We start from the raw sequence: 16078 nt of genomic DNA on the forward strand, positions 1-16078 counted from the left end.
AGGTCACCCTCATTCTACTCTGTATAGTCACAACCATCTCCCTCCCCGACCATCCCTCCCTGTTGGCAATCACTAATCTATTCTCCATCTCTCCAATTTTGTCATTTTGAGATTGTTCTACAAATGGAATCTTACAATACGTGACCTTTTGAGATTGGGTTTTCTCAGCATTGAGATCCATCCAGGTGTTGCATGTATCAATAGTGTTCTGTTGTTGAACAGTATTCCAGGGTTTGGATGTAGCTGTATAACCATTCACCTGTTGCAAGGCATTTTGGTTGTTTTAAATGATTCTTCTAAGGTTCTAGTGATCACATATTCCATGTGACACAGCATTCTGTCACAAACACGATAGACCTTGATCTCCATGTTTAATTCGACTGAGTAACTCGGCAGGTGTTCCCTTCCTTACAGTCAAGCTTCAGAACTGAAAGTGGTTCAGAAAGCGGTAGTCCATCGATTTCAGGTGTTCAGTTGAATCCTATTGTATCTGTCATTCTTTTAAACTCATTGAGCTAATTAAAACTCACTGATTTAAATCAGAGGCTATTTATCCTTCAGGAACTTCCATTTGTATTGCAGGTTAGTACCAGCATACCTATATTTATGGTGATGGTTGAATGCAGTTTTAATACTTGTGGAGATAGAAACCTAGGTTTGAGTCTCCATGTTACCATTTAACTACCTGTGGTCTTTGAGAAGTCCCCTAACTTTGAACCTTTGTTTTCTTACCTGTTAAAAAAAAAAAAATAGTCCCAACTCTGTGAGGAGTAAATGAGATTATTGTAGGAAAAGTGCTTAGGAAACAGGAAAATACCATACAAACGTTACAGTACTATTCATAAAAATAAAAATCATCTTCCATTAGTGGTTTAGAAAAAGCAGTTTTATTATTAAAATGAGTCCTTTTATTAACTAGTAAGTATATGCTTGCTGAAAAAAAATAAGACTCCGTTTTACAGAGTTAGAAGGCCAAAAGAACAGAGAAGAAGAGTAATATTTCTATATGCTGTAATGGATGACCTGTGTTGCAGATACAATACCATCTGGCAGATGTGAGAAGAAATCATTTAAATCAACAATGTCTGTAATGAGCTACCATCTGATTCCTGTTAATCAGTCCTTCCTTTTTCAAACTGTCTTCTCTTGGTTTCCATGACCTTGTTCTCTCCTGTTTCTCCTTCTGGCTTATCATCCTCATCTTCTTGGCCCTTAAATACGGAGTTCCCTAGGGATCATCCCTGTACTTCTCTTTCCATGACCTCTTCCCTGGCAATATCATGCCTTTACATCACTCTCCAAACAAAGCCTACATCTGTGTCTCTAGCTCTGACCTCCCTCATTTCCATCCTGCTGGCTGGATGACTCTCTCAAACTCAGTATTTCCAAAGCTGAGATCATTTTTCTTACTAAGATGGCCCTTCTTCTCAAATTTTGTTTCTGTCCACAGCCCGACCCTCTTCTCAGTCCTGCACTGTTCTCTTTGTCACCTCACTCCTTCTACATCTAGTCATGTTGTCAATTCCTTGAGCACAGTGTCTCTCATTTCCTCTTTTCTTTCCATTTCAGGCCTACACCTTTAGCTTTTTAACTGAAATAGCATCTTCCCTCCCCACTACCATCCATTCAGCCGTCCACAGCTCTGTTCAGATTCTTCCTACTCAGTGTCCCTGATTGTTCCCCTTGTTTGTAGAATAAAGCCCAGATTATTAGTCTAATATAACATCATCTCCATGATCAGCTTTTCTAATCTATATGCTCAACTCCAGATGAACTTAAAGTAATGAGGTGAAACCTTTACAGAATTCCACAATGTTTTCCTTTCCTTGTGACACTTAACTTCATTTAATGGCACACTCTCTCTCCTTTTCTCTGCTGGACCCATGTATGGTTTCTCTCAATATTTCCACAGAGTTGCATGTAGCAGGTAGTTACAGAATGAAGTATTGGTCCTAAGGTAGGAACTCAGTTGGTGTTTGGCCCACACATTCAACAAGTATTTTATTGTGCACACCTTACTGTGGGTCAGGTACTTTGAGACATGGGGCACATGTGGGTGCAGTCTCAGCCTCTTTTTTTTTTTAATTGACTTTATTCTTCATTTAACTTTTAAAAACACTAGTTGAATATTAAAAACAATAGCAAGTAGTGACCTCATTGTGATTACAGCCCCTCACTCATTCACTACTGCATATAAAATGCTAGCAGTGAGTGTTACTCACTGACCTCATTAAGAAGTCTGACCAAACACCCCTCCTTAGGATGTTGCTCATCTTCCCATCCTTCTGCATTGTAATGGTACCATCTTTCCTGATTTGGATAGAAGTCCCATTAGTTCTACCTGGTCCATTTCATCAGTATCTTATACTCCCTTCCTCTGAGGTAGGAGTTTTTCCAGCAAAGAGCATTTATTGAGAGAGTGCCATTCTCAGGAGATTTTAAATTTGATGATTAGGTGACTTTTCATATGATCTGTGATAAATTGTCACACCTTCATTTAGCACACACATAGGCCTTACATCCTAGTAGAAATCTTAAAAATGTTACCATTAGATAATTTATGACTTTATACTAAAGTATTAACTTTGCATTTATGTCTAAAGCAAAGCTATTAGGCACTTAGTTCAGGAATATGTTAAAGAATTGTACTCTGGTTGCCTGAAGGACATGGAATTTACCTGTTAGTGAAGTGAGAAGTCTATATTAGAAAAAAAAGATGGTTGAGTTCATGAAGTATCTTCCTAAGAGAAGGAAGTTGGTGGGGAGGGAAAAGAGAGTGAGGCGATCAAGCTATCGAGGTCCCCTCCAGTTAGTCATTTCTTCTCGGGCAGGCAGTTCCACGAAACTAACATCATGTGCTTTTGGATCTTATACAGATGGCAATCGGGAGTTACTTCCCTGTGAAGTCTGTGGAAGACGCTTTGCAGCAGATGTTCTGGTAAACATAAAGACATTTTGTAGATGTGTTTCGTTGGAGTTAAATGAACTGTCAAGTCAGTGAGGAGGCTGCAGCGGCAAAGATTAAAGACAGATGTGGAGGGAAAGCAAGGGAAGAGAGGTCCTTAACCTATGGCTGGCAGGTCCGGAGGACACCGAGGCACATAGATGCCACCCCATTCAAGAGGGAGCTTAATTAAACATGGTACTCTTAGAAAAAGGATGCCAGATGAAAGTGTTTTGGCACAGCTGATTGTCTCTTGAGAGGTTTTGGCTCTTTTGCCTTTTCTATAAGCATCAAAAATTCAAATTTTAAGGCCAAAGCACCAGGGAAATTAGCTAGTCAAGAGGAATGAACGTTGAATTTGGAGCATCTGGAAACTTGGCTTTTAGCCTCAAATTTGTCACTAATTCTGACAAGTCCTTTAACCTCCCTCTGTTTCCTGCTTTGCCACGTATAAAGACAGAACCTTTCAATTTCAGGGATTTTACGTAATTTGAACAAAATGGATGTAAGGCCTGTTCCAAGATCTAATTGTTAATCAGATTCAAAGTAACTACATGTCAAGGCCCCTGATTGATGCCTATAAAGTGGAATAAAGGCTTAATTTCAAAATTAGGGAATCAAACAGGTATTAGATTCCAATGTTATAAAGAGATTCCCAAGAAAAATGTTTAAAAAAAAAAACTTGAGGTGATAATGCAACTCCGAGTTTGAACATTTTAGATCAAGGAGATGTAACCAAACTTAAAGGATTTAAACTATACACCTGACTGCATTTGGGGTGAAAGACTGTACAATGAGGTTATAGGTTTTCTTTCTCTGGGGAATTTTAAAAATGAAATATCTGTTCTAGTTAACTATAGCTAGAACTTCTGAATTTAGCAGCAGGAGCTCCAGGGCCTATTGTGGCCCAGGAATCCACCGGTGTGTTCCTTTTGCCAAGCCAGGCCTGCACCCCGTAAGAACGAGTTTGAGACCTAGAAGGTACCATCCATTTGGGGATCACTAAATGTCATCCCCAATGTGTTGGGTCCTCTTGGGTTTTACTTCTAGGCCTATCTCTAGGCTACAAAGAGCATTTGATCAAGTGATAGCGATCTCTCTCTAATTTAAAATGGTATGGCTTGGGGCTCCTGGGTGGCTCAGTGGGTTGAGTGTCTGACTCTTGATTTCGGCTCAGGTCATGATCTCGGTCCTGGGACGGAGCCCCACATTGGGCTCTGCGCTCGGTGGGGAGTCTGCTGGAGATTCTTTCTCTCCCTCTCCCCCTCCCCTCCTGTCTTTCTTTTTCTCTCCCTAAAATAAATAAATAAATCTTTAAAAATAAAATAAAATGGTATGGCTTGTTTGTAACAAGGTGCAGGGATTTTTATAGAGCCCTGTATTTTGTTGGACGAAGGAACTGTGTGTTAGCTATTAATGAGTTACATATCCACCAAGGAAGAGGACATTTAGTTGGAAGTTGTTGGTGTAATCCTATAGTGATGCTGTAACAGACTTTGTAAGGGTCGTACGCAGGCAGAGAGCTCTGTGTGTTGATTCCCTGTCTTATGTACTAGAAATGCTGAGTACTTAAAGGATTACTTGGCTGGAGTAAAGAATGTTTTCCCTGCCGATCGTCTGTTAAATGTTAAATATTGTAACATTGTAAAACTTAATATTAAATGCTTAGATTTGCTCTGAAATAAATGACTTCATGGATGTGAAATGTTTGGATAAATTAAAGGAAAATATCTTCATAATGTAAATGGAATTGGTGTATCCTTCATTTATTTGTATGGTTGTCCCAGTTGTCTTTTGCAGATGTTCTCAAATATTTCTTTGAAACCTCTCCACTTCTTGAGGCAGTTAAGTAGTTTAATTTGCTGTATGCAGAAAAGTGACCCCATTAAATTCAATTTTGAAATTGCTGAGTGATAAGAAGAGTTTTCCTGAGAAGGTTCCACTGGTAGGAACTAAGTTTCCCCTTGCTGTATGAAAAGGACTGTTTCAAAAGGATGGCAAAACTATTAGGATTGTTGGGACTCAGATTCTCTGGTAGGTTACTGGATGACTTGCTCATGGAATTTGGGAATCGTGGACACAGGAAACCGAACAGAAGACATAATCAGGAGAACTTCCTTGGCTTCAGTGAGTACCTAGCTCACTATCAGAAATATTTATTTCAATTTAAACTAGAGAGTTTGCCTTTTCAACATTATTTAATGCCTGGAACCACTCACACAGCCCAAGTGGTAGAATTCAATATATAAAACCAAATTCGAGGTAAGTCTCTGTAGCTGCAGAGGCCTCTTCTTGACCTTACCCTCACGCAATATCCAGTGATGTGTAACAAGGGTGGAGAGAGCCAGATGGATTTGCTCTGCTGTGCTTTGAGAGTTGGAGAATGAACTTGGCTCCGAAGGTGAACCCTGTCACTCCAATGGGGGCTGCCTGAGTACAAACCTTGTGACTGTACATGTTAAAAATTTTAATCCCCACTGTTTCTTTTCTAGGAAAGGCATGGACCAATATGTAGAAAACTCTTCAACAAAAAACGTAAACCTTTCAATTCCTTGAAACAAAGATTACAGGGCACTGACATTCCCATTGTGAGAAAGGCTCCTCAATCCAAGGTACTATCAATATCTTGTTTACTGTTCTTGATTACATCCTTAAGTACATTAAAGCCTCTTTTTGGCTCTCTGGTTTCATTTTTGCTTGGTATTGCAGTGTAATGTCATGTAAGTATAATCCACCTTTACTGTTTTCTTTTTAATCATGCTCACTTAGATTTCGAAATGTATTTCAGATATTTTCCAGATGTGGCAAAAAAGAATCTCGTTTATGTTTTCATTAGTCTAGCGTTAAATCTAGCAATTAACTTGGAAGAGAATCCTTTTTAATCTTAAATTTAAGTTTTTCTTTAAAGTTTTGTAGCTTGTTTTTCTGACGGTTATTTTGTGTTTTCCCTCACTTCAGTGACTTGCAAATTTTATTACTGTATTTTCCAAACCTCCTTTTTTGTACTTTTGAAAACAAATTCTCTTTTCCCTCAAAATTTCAGTCCTATTTCCTATAAATTTAAATCTCAGGTTAAAATAGCAAATAATCTTAAAATAAAATAGCAGTGGAGAGATGTACAGTCTAGGTAGTATATATTGGTTTTGTTTTTTATAGCCTCAACCTGTGAGGAGATCTAACTGGAGACAACAACATGAAGACCTCATTAATGCCATCCGATCGGCAAAGCAGTGTACGCTAGCCATTAAAGAAGGCCGACCTCTCCCACCTCCACCTCCTCCATCCATCAATCCAGGTGTGTGGCCAGTTTGGTTTGCTTTTGGCATTTTACTCTTAACCAATTGTGGGGCCAAATCATCATGACTTGCTTCCTCCTATGCATTCTAAAATAAATAATAGCAATTAAATTATATAAAAGTAATTTTATCATATAATACATCTTATCCTAATTTCTTTTTAATTCTGCATAAAGATTCTGTGTTTCCTTCTAACTCCATGAGAACACCACTGTACCCAGTGTCATGGCCTTTCACATCATGGTGTATGAGAATGAGGCTGTGCAGGGTAGTTCCACAGTAGCTCCACAGGGTCAGATACCCATAGCTCTGGGTTATTTGGGGGTGGGGGTTTTGTTTTGAGATTAAAATCCCATGATCTAAAATTCACCATTTTAGTCATTTTAAGTTGTGTAGTTTCGTGGAAACCTAAAGGTTTCTTACCCTAAACTTTTTATTTTGAAAGTTTTCAAGTTTACAGAAAAGAGGAAGAAATAGTACAGTGATCACTCATACCTTCCACTGAAATTTGGCAGTTGTTGACGTCATATTCTCTGTCCTTTTATTTGGGGGGTGGTGCAGAACTATTTAAAACTAAGTTTCAAACATCATAACACTTTACCCTTAACTATGTCAGTGTGCATTTCTTAAGGATGAGTGCATTCCCTTGCATAATATATAGACTTATATTTTCCCAGTTATCTTAAGAATGTCTTTTAAAGCTCTCTGCTTGCCCCCTAGCCACAATCTAGGATTCAGTCAAGGTTCATGCATTTTTGTTGTTGTCTCTTTTCTTTAATCTTGCACAACACCCCTATCAGGCCAATTATCTTTTAGAATACTTCTTTTGCTAGATATGTCTGTTTTTTAACTCAGGCTAATGTTTAACTTGTTCCTCTGTCCTGTTTTTTTATAAATTGGAAATTAGGACTAGAGGCTCTATTAGATTAATAATAGTATTAATCCCTATCAGATATAAGATCTTCAAATATTTTCTCCCATTTTGTGGACTGTCTTCACTTTCTTGATGGTATCTTTTGATGCACAAAAATTTTTAATTTTGAAGAAGTCCAGTTTATTTTATTTTTCTTTTGTTGCCTAGTGTTTGGTGTTAAATCCAAAAAATCAGTGCAAAATCCATGTCATGAAGCCTTTCCTGTATGCTTTCTTTTTTTTTTTTTTTTTAAAGATTTTATTTATTTATTTGAGAGAGAGAGTGAGAGAGAGAGAGCACAAGAGGGGGGGGGAGCGGGAGAGGGAGAAGCAGACTCCCTGCTGAGCAGGGAGCCCGATGCGGGACTCGATGTGGGACTCGATGCGGGACTCGATGCGGGACTCGATGCGGGACTCGATGCGAGGACTCCAGGATCATGACCTGAGCCGAAGGCAGTCGCTTAACCAGCTGAGCCACCCAGGCGCCCCTCCTGTATGCTTTCTTCTAAGAGTTTTATAGTTTTAGCTCTTACGGTTTTCTCTTTGATCCAGGTGGAGTTAATTCTGTATGTGGTAGAAGGTAAGATCCCAACTACTTTGGAAGTTGGATATCTAGTTTTACATGTGGATATTTAGTTTTCTCAGCACTATTTGTTGAAAAGACTATTCTTTCCCCATTGAATGATCTTGGCACCATTATCAAAAGTCAGTCAGTTGACATATATGTGAAGGTTTATTTCTGGGCTGTCTGTTCTAGTCTATTTCCCTTATGCCAGTGCCACCCTATTTTGATTACTCTAATAAATTTGTAGTAAGTTTTGAAAGTTCTCCAAGATTGTTTTGGTTATTTGGGGACCTTTGAGATCTCATATGAATTTTTAGGATGATTTTCTATTTCTGAAAATGCAATTGGAATTTTGATAGGGGTTGCATTAAATCTATACATAGACTTAGGTAGTGTTGTCATCTTAACAATATTGTTTTCCAGTCTATGAACATAGGATGTCTTTTAATTTATTTATCTTCTCTTTAATTTCTGTCATGAATATTTCATTGAATAGGTGTAGGAATATACAAGTCTTTTACCACCTTGGTTAGATTTATTCTTAAGTATTTTATTCTTTTTGATGTTATTATAAATGGAAATGTTAACTTTGTTTTCAGGTTGTTCATTGCTAGTGTATAGAAATATGACTGACTTTTGTGTATTTTGTATCCTGCAACTTTGTTGAATTTTGTTACCTCTAACAGTTGTTTTTTTGGTGTGGAATTTTTAGGGTTTTCTACATATAAAATTATGTCATTTGTGAACAGACATAATTTTTCTTCTTCTCCAATTTGTCTTTTATTTCTTTTTCATGTCTAAATCCTCTTGCTAGAATTTCCAATACTATATTGGATAGCAGTGGTGAAAGCAGACATCCTTGTCTTGTTTTCCATTGAGTAAATATTATCTGAGGGTTATAATTGGCTATTTAAAGCATAAATAATAGCATTTTATGAGGATTGTGATGTGGAAGTAAAATGTATGAAGACAATACAAGTTTAAGGAAAATGGACATACATTGTTGAAAGGTTTCGTCTACATGAATAGGTTTAGTACTCATTAAATATGAATAGTTATAGTATTATTTGAAGGTAGAGTTGTATATCTTAACGATGCCTATTTTATTTTTTTAAAGATTTTTATTTATTTATTTGGCAGAGAGAGAGTGTGAACATGAGCATGAGCAGGGGGAGTAGCAGGCAGAGGGAGAAGCAGGCTCCCCACTGCGCAGGGAGCCCGATGCGGGAATTGATCCCAGGACCTTGGGATCATGACCTGAGCTGAAGGCAGACGCTTAACCGACTGAGCCACCCAGGCGCCCCATCAAAGATGCCTATTTTATTTTATTTTATTTTTATATATTTATTTTTAAAGATTTTATTTATTTATTTGACAGAGACACAGCGAGAGAGGGAACACAAGTAGGGGGAGTGGGAGAGGGAGAAGCAGGCTTCCCGTGGAGCAGGGAGCCCGATGTGGGGCTCAATCCCAGGACCCTGGGATCATGACCTGAGCCGAAGGCAGACGCTCAAACGACTAAGCCACCCAGCCACCCCTAAAGATGCCTATTTTAAACTCTAGAGTAAATACACAAAAATATTGACATGTAGCTAATAACACAGTAAGTGGAGTAGAGCTAAAATGAAAAAAAAATTCAGTCTAAGAGAAGATAGGAAAAGAGGGGGGAAAAACAAAAGGTGGGATAAAGACAAAGCAAGATGGTAAACTTAAACCTAACCATATGGACAGTTGCATATAAATGACCTAAACCCTTCAGATAAAAGGCAGATTATCATACTAAATAATAAAGCAAGGTCCAATTATATACTTTCCCCAAGAAACACACTTTAAATATGAAGACACAAATAAGTGTGCCAGTCAGGTGACAAAACAAGGAGGTGAGGCAGGTAGGCCTAAAGCAGTGACACCCTCACTAAGGGACAGGTGCTCCTGCACTAGCAGGGCTCTTGCCTCAAAGGAACACACACCAGGATTGCCGGATCTAATTTCTCAAAGGATGGCAAAAACTGCAGATTTCCTGATTTCTAACTATCAGAAACTCAGTTTTTTAGAAACTTCGGGTTTGAATCTCTGAGGTTGGAAGTCAGGCAGTGGTTTTCCTTGGAGGGGTGAGGATGACCAGGAGTGGACATGAGGAGCATTGCTAGGAATGTTCTGTGTCTTGATCTGGGCTGGTTACATGGGTGTGTGCAACTTATAAATTATATTTCATGGAGACCTACACTTAGGATTTGTGCCTTTTCTCTTGGATAAAAAGGTAAAAGAAATAAACACCAGCAGTGTCAAAACAACTGTAGACTGGCATGTGAAAAGCATGGGGAAGGATATGTGTGCAAACAATCATAAAACTAGAGTGACTAGTGTTAGTATCAGTCAAAGCAAACATCAGTGTTATTAACAGGGGTAATGATTAAAAATACATTCATCAGGAAAGCTTATCAGTCCCTAAATGTTTATGTACCTAGTAACAGCTTCAAAGAACATGAAACAAAAACTGGGCGGAGAAGTAGAAAGATTCACAATTATATTTGGAGATTTTATCGTTCCTTTCTTAGTAGCTGATAAAATAAGCAGCAGGAAAATCAGGAGGGATATAGAAAATTTGAACAACAGTATCAACCAGTTTGACCTAATTGATATCTATTGCTATAATGTGACATGCAGCAACAGCAGAATATAGTTCTTTTTAATTACACATGGAGCATTCATCCAAGATAGGTCATGTGGAAGACCACAAAGTGAGTCTCAATGAATCATTGAAATCATACAGGTTATGTTATTTGACCCAGTAGAATTAAGTTAGAAGTTAATGATGAAAACATCTAGAAAATTTCCTAATATTTGGAAATTATCAACTCATTTCTAAATAATGCATGGATTTAAGAAGAAATCATAAAAGAAATTAGTAAATATTTTGAACTGAGTGGCAATGAAAAACACATCAAAATTTGTGGGATTCAGCTAAAACTGTGTCTAGAGGGAGTTTTATAGCTTTAAATTCTCATATTAGAAAAGAAGGTTTAAACTGATTATTCTTCCTCTTTAAAAAGTTAGAACAAATTATACCTAAATTAAGTAGAAGGAAGAAAATAGTAAATGTAGTTTACCATATTAACAAAATATTTTTAAAAGCAGATGATCATCCCAGTAGACACAGGAAAAGCCTGTGACAAAATACAGCACCCATACATGTTTAAAAAAGAAAACTCTTAGGTAGAAATAGGAGGGAACACCTCAATAAAGGACATCTTTGAACAATCTATAGCTAACATTACACTTGATGAAAAACTGAGCACTTTTCCACTGAGATCACGAAAACGTAAGGATGTCCTTTCTGACCACTTCTGTTCAACTCTGTACTGGAGATAAAGTACCCAGTGTAATAAGGAAATAAATTATCAGAGAGAAAGAAGTAAAACTGTCTTTATTCACAGATAACATAAAATCATGAATAAGTATAGAAAATCTTAGTAAACTATAAGAAAGCTACTGGAATTAAAAGTTCATTTAACATACTTTCAGGATATAAAGTCAAGGGGCGCCTGGATGGCTCAGTCGATTAAGCGTCCGACTCTTGATTTTGTCTCAGGTCATGATCTCAGGGTTGTGAGATTGAGCCCCCTGTCGGGCTCCACACTAAGTGTGGAGCCTGCTTAAGATTCCCTCTCTCTCTGCCCCTCCCCCCTTGCTCGTGTACACTCTTTCTCTCTTAAAAAAAAAAAAAAAGGATATAGAGTCAATATACACAAGTAAATTTTATTTCTATATACTAGCATAAACAATTGAAAAACAATTAGAAATACTATTTACAATTATGAAAAAACTAAGTACTTAGGTATATATTTAATAAAATATGTGTAAGACTTGAAAAATGAAAACCACAAAACACTTTAGAGAAATTAAAGAGGACCAAAATAAATGGAGAGATTTACCATTTTCATGATTCGGAAGAGTCCCTATTATGTTATGATGTCAGTTCTTCGCACATTGATCTATGGACTCAATGTAATTCCAATAAAAATCCCTGCAAGTTTTCCTTGCCAAGTAGGAATTCACCAGTTGATTCTAAAATTGTATGGAAACTCAGATGATCTGGAATAGCCAAGATGGTTTTGAAAAAAAGGAAAAAGGCAGAGGACTTACACTACCTGATGTCAAGAATTACTGTGATGTTACAGTAATAAAGTAATTTGATATTGGTATATCAGTTGAACAGAAAAGAGAATCTAGATGTGGACCTCCCACCCATGTATTGGTTTTTGACAAAGAACATTCAGTGTGGGAAAGGATAATCTTATTAACAATGAAACAGGAAACTAGGTATCATATTTGGAAAAAATGAGCCATGATCCTTATGTAAAAATTAATTGAAAAAAATTAACTGATAAAAATTAATTCACAATGGAACATGGACCTAATATAAGTGCTACAATTCCAAGATTTCTAGAAAAAACAAAAATCTTTGGTCTAAGAGTCAACAAGGATTTCTTAAACAGGATGCAAAGTGTACTAATGATTTTTAAAAAGGAAATTGATAAATTGGGCTTCACCAAAGCTAAAATTTTAGTTTTGAGAGACACCATTAGAGTGCAAAGGCAAGCCACAGGCTGGGAGAAAATATTCACAATACATATATCTGACAAAGGACTCAGACTAAAAATATGTAAAGAACTCTTACAACTCAAAATAAGACAACCCAATAAGAAAAAAGGCAGGAGATCCATTCAAACAGACACATCACAAAATAAGCCAATAAAAGCACATAAAAAGATACTCGGCATCATTTCTATCAGGGAAATGTGAATTACAACCGTGATGAGATACCACCACATACCCACTTGAATAGCTGAAATTAAAGACTGACGATACAAATGATAGCCAGGATGTAGAGCAGCTGGAAGTCTCCTACACCCCTGATGGTGTGTAAAATAGTACAGCTACTTTGCACTGGTATTTTCTTAAGTTAAACATATACTTATTTATAGAGCAATTCTATACCTAGGATTTATGTGAAAAACTGGAAACAAGTTCTTAAAAAAGACATATGTTAATGTTCATAGTGGCTTTATAGCATAAACTGAAAAAAAAAAAGTCCATCAGCAAGTGAATGGATGAACAGAACAGAATACAACTCCACAGTAGGAAGAAAGTGCTACCATACATGCAGCAACATGAAATTATAGAACAGATATCTTTAGTGACAGGAAAATAGAGTTTTGATTGCTTGAGACTGGGTTTGAGGGAATATTGACTGAAAAGGGGCTTGAGGGAACTTTTTGGAGTGATAAAACTGTTCTATATTTTAATTGGAGTGGTTGCACAAATGTGTACTTTATCAAAACTCATTGGCCAGTACACTTAAAATACTTGGATCTTGGGTGCCTGGGTGGCTCAGTTGGTTAAGCGACTGCCTTCGGCTCAGGTCATGATCCTGGAGTCCCAGGATCCAGTCCCGCATCAGGCTCCCTGCTCAGCAGGGAGTCTGCTTCTCCCTCTGACCCTCCCCCCTCTCCTGCTCTCTCTCTCTCAAATAAATAAATTAAAAAAATCTTAAAAAAAAAAAAAATACTTGGATCTTCCTGCATGTAAATTATTTTTCAAAGTTCATTTTAAAAAGTAAAAGACCAAAACCAATCCCCAAAACCACAGGGGAATCATACTATAAAAATCATCTGAAAAATAAATAATCTGAACTTCTATACCAGAAAATAATCTCTAAAAATACATAACTTTTTTAAAAATTATTTTTAAGTACAGTTAACATACAATATTATATTAGTTTCAGGTGTACATTAGTGATTTGACATTTATGTGCATTACAAAATGCTCACCGTGTTAAGTATAGTTACCATCTGTCACCATACAAATTTATTACAATATCATTGACTATATTCCCTATGCTATACTTTTCATCCCCATGACTGACTGACTTATTTACTTACTTTTAAGTTTTGAGGGGAAGACGAAAATATTTGGTACTGAAGGAAGTGCACAAGAATGTGGAGTAAAAGATTATGTTGGCTGCGGCACCTGGGTGGCTCAATCAGTTAAGCGTCTGACTCTTGGTTTCGGCTCAGGTCATGATCTCATGGGTTGTGGGATCAAGCCCAGCCTCAGGCTTTGGGCTCAGCAGAGAGTCTGCTTGAAGATTCTCTTCCTCCGTCCCTCCCCTCGCTTGTGCATGTGCTCTTTCATTCTCATTCTCTCTCTCTCTCTCAAAAAAAAAAAAGATTATATTGGCTCTCATAATTTTCCAACATGAAAAGAGCTTTACCTTGACTATCCTTAATACAGGAGATTATTTCAATTGCTGAATGATTTAAATTTTAGAGCTCTATGTGAAAAATAAAGTATATTTAGTGTTGAGATTGATCATTGTGGGTGTCGTTGGTCTTTCACCCATTGACAGAGTACATCCTAGTTTTCTGCTGTTCTTGTATAATTTTCCTTGATTAATTTAGATTTTATTTATTTGAGAGTGAGAGAGCACAAGCAGGAGGAGAAGCAGAGGGAAAAGGAGAAGCAGGCTCCCCAGTGAGCAGGAAGCTCAAAGTGGGGCTTGATCCCAGGACCCAAGGATCATGACCTGAGCCAAAGGCAGACACTTAACCAACTAAGCCACTCAGGCGCCCTTCCTTGATTAATTTAATATGCTTTTTTTATCAGAGGAAGAGAAAAGGAGTAGGCTAGGATGCTTTTTTTTTTTTTTTTTAAGGTTTTATTCATTTGAGAGACAGAGAGAATGAGCAGCGGGGAGAGGCAGAGGCAGAGGGAGAAGCCCATTGAGAGCCCGATGCGGGACTCTGATCCCAGCATCCTGGGATCATGACCTGAGCCGAAGGCATATGCTTAACTGACTGAGCCACCCACGTGTCCCATAGGATGCTTTTGTATTGCATCTGGTGTTTGTTTTTGTTTTGTTTTCTGACGTGAGGAAAATTACAGATTCCTTTTTTTTTTTTAATTAAAAAAACATTTTTTGGTGAGATGACCTTTTTTCTTTATCTTTTGTTTAGGATGATTATTTAAGATTCAATCCTTTATTGAACGGGTGCCTTACTTATTTTGTAACTGGAAGTTTGTACCTCTTAATCCCTTTTCACCTGTTTTTCCCATCCTGTTTTCTGTATTTATAAGTATGTTTCTATTTTTTGTTTATTTATTCATTTGCTTTATAGAGTCCACATATATTTGAAATCATATGCGATTTATCTTTCTGTGTCTTATTTCATTTAAAATACCGTTTAGGTCCCTCCATGATGTTGCAAATGGCAAGATTTCTTTTTTTTTTTATGGCTGAGTAATATTCCACTATATATGTATACCACATCTTCTTTATCCACTCATCTATCAGTGAACATTTAGGTTGCTTCCATATCTTGGCTATTATATCTTGGTTATTATAAATAATACTGGCAATAAACATAGGAGTCCATAGATATCTTTGAATTAGTGTTTTCATTTCTTTGGGTAACTATCCAGAAATGAAATTACCAGATTACATGGTACTTATATTTTTAATTTTTTGAGGAACCTCCATACTCTTTTCCACAGTGGCTGTACCAGTTTACCTTCCCACCGACAGTGCATGGGTTACCTTTCTCTGCATCCTCACCAACAATTGTTATTTCCTGTCTTTTTTATTCTAGCCATCCTGACAAGTATAAGGTAATATCTCATTGTGGTTTTGATTTGCATTTCCCTGATGATTAGTGATGTTGAGCATCATTTCATGTGCCTGTTGGCCATCTGTATGTCTTCTTTGGAAAAATGTCTATTCAGGTCCTCTGCCCATTTTTTTAATTGGATTTTTTTGGTTTTGAGTTGTAGGAGTTCTTTATATATTTTGAATATTAACCCCTTATCATACATACCATTTGCAAATATCTTCTTGCAGTCAGTAGGTTGCATTTTTGTTTTGTTGATGGTTTCTTTCACTGTGCAAAAGTTTTTTAGTTTGATATAGTCCCAGTTAATTTTTGCTTTTGTTGCCCCTAAGGAAATAGATCCAAAAAAATATTACTGACTCCTATGTCCAAATGTTTATTGCCTATATTTTCTTTTAGGAGTTTTATGGTTTCAGGTCTTACATTTAGATTTTTAATCCATTTTGAGTTTATTTTTGTATATGTATTTTAAAAACGGCATAGTTTCATTCTTTTCATGTATCTGTCCAGTTTTCTCAACACCACTTATTGAAGAGATTGTCTTTTCTCCACTGTATATTCTTGCCTTCTTTGTCATAGATTGACTATGTAAGCATGGTTGTTTTTTTTTTTTTCTGGACTCTTTATTCTGTTCCATTGATCTATGTGTCTGTTTTTGTGCTGGAATTCCTGTTTTTATTACTATAGCTTT

General features: G+C 37.0%; 1 protein-coding gene across 1 annotated transcript in view; it reads left to right on the forward strand.

Moving 5' to 3' along the window:
• Positions 1 to 830: 830 nt before the first annotated feature.
• ZC2HC1B (zinc finger C2HC-type containing 1B) overlaps positions 831 to 16078 on the forward strand; it is a 39055-nt gene continuing 23807 nt past the window's right edge. The window contains exons 1-3 of the mRNA XM_034990892.1: positions 831 to 2938; positions 5437 to 5556; positions 6101 to 6239. Of these exons, the coding sequence (XP_034846783.1) occupies positions 2717 to 2938; positions 5437 to 5556; positions 6101 to 6239 (481 nt within the window). The 5' untranslated portion in view covers positions 831 to 2716. The remainder of the gene's footprint in view (positions 2939 to 5436; positions 5557 to 6100; positions 6240 to 16078) is intronic.

Source organism: Mirounga leonina, unplaced genomic scaffold, assembly GCF_011800145.1.
Source record: "Mirounga leonina isolate KUSES-001 unplaced genomic scaffold, KU_Mleo_1.0 Mir_53, whole genome shotgun sequence".
NCBI classification, from domain to species: domain Eukaryota; kingdom Metazoa; phylum Chordata; class Mammalia; order Carnivora; family Phocidae; genus Mirounga; species Mirounga leonina.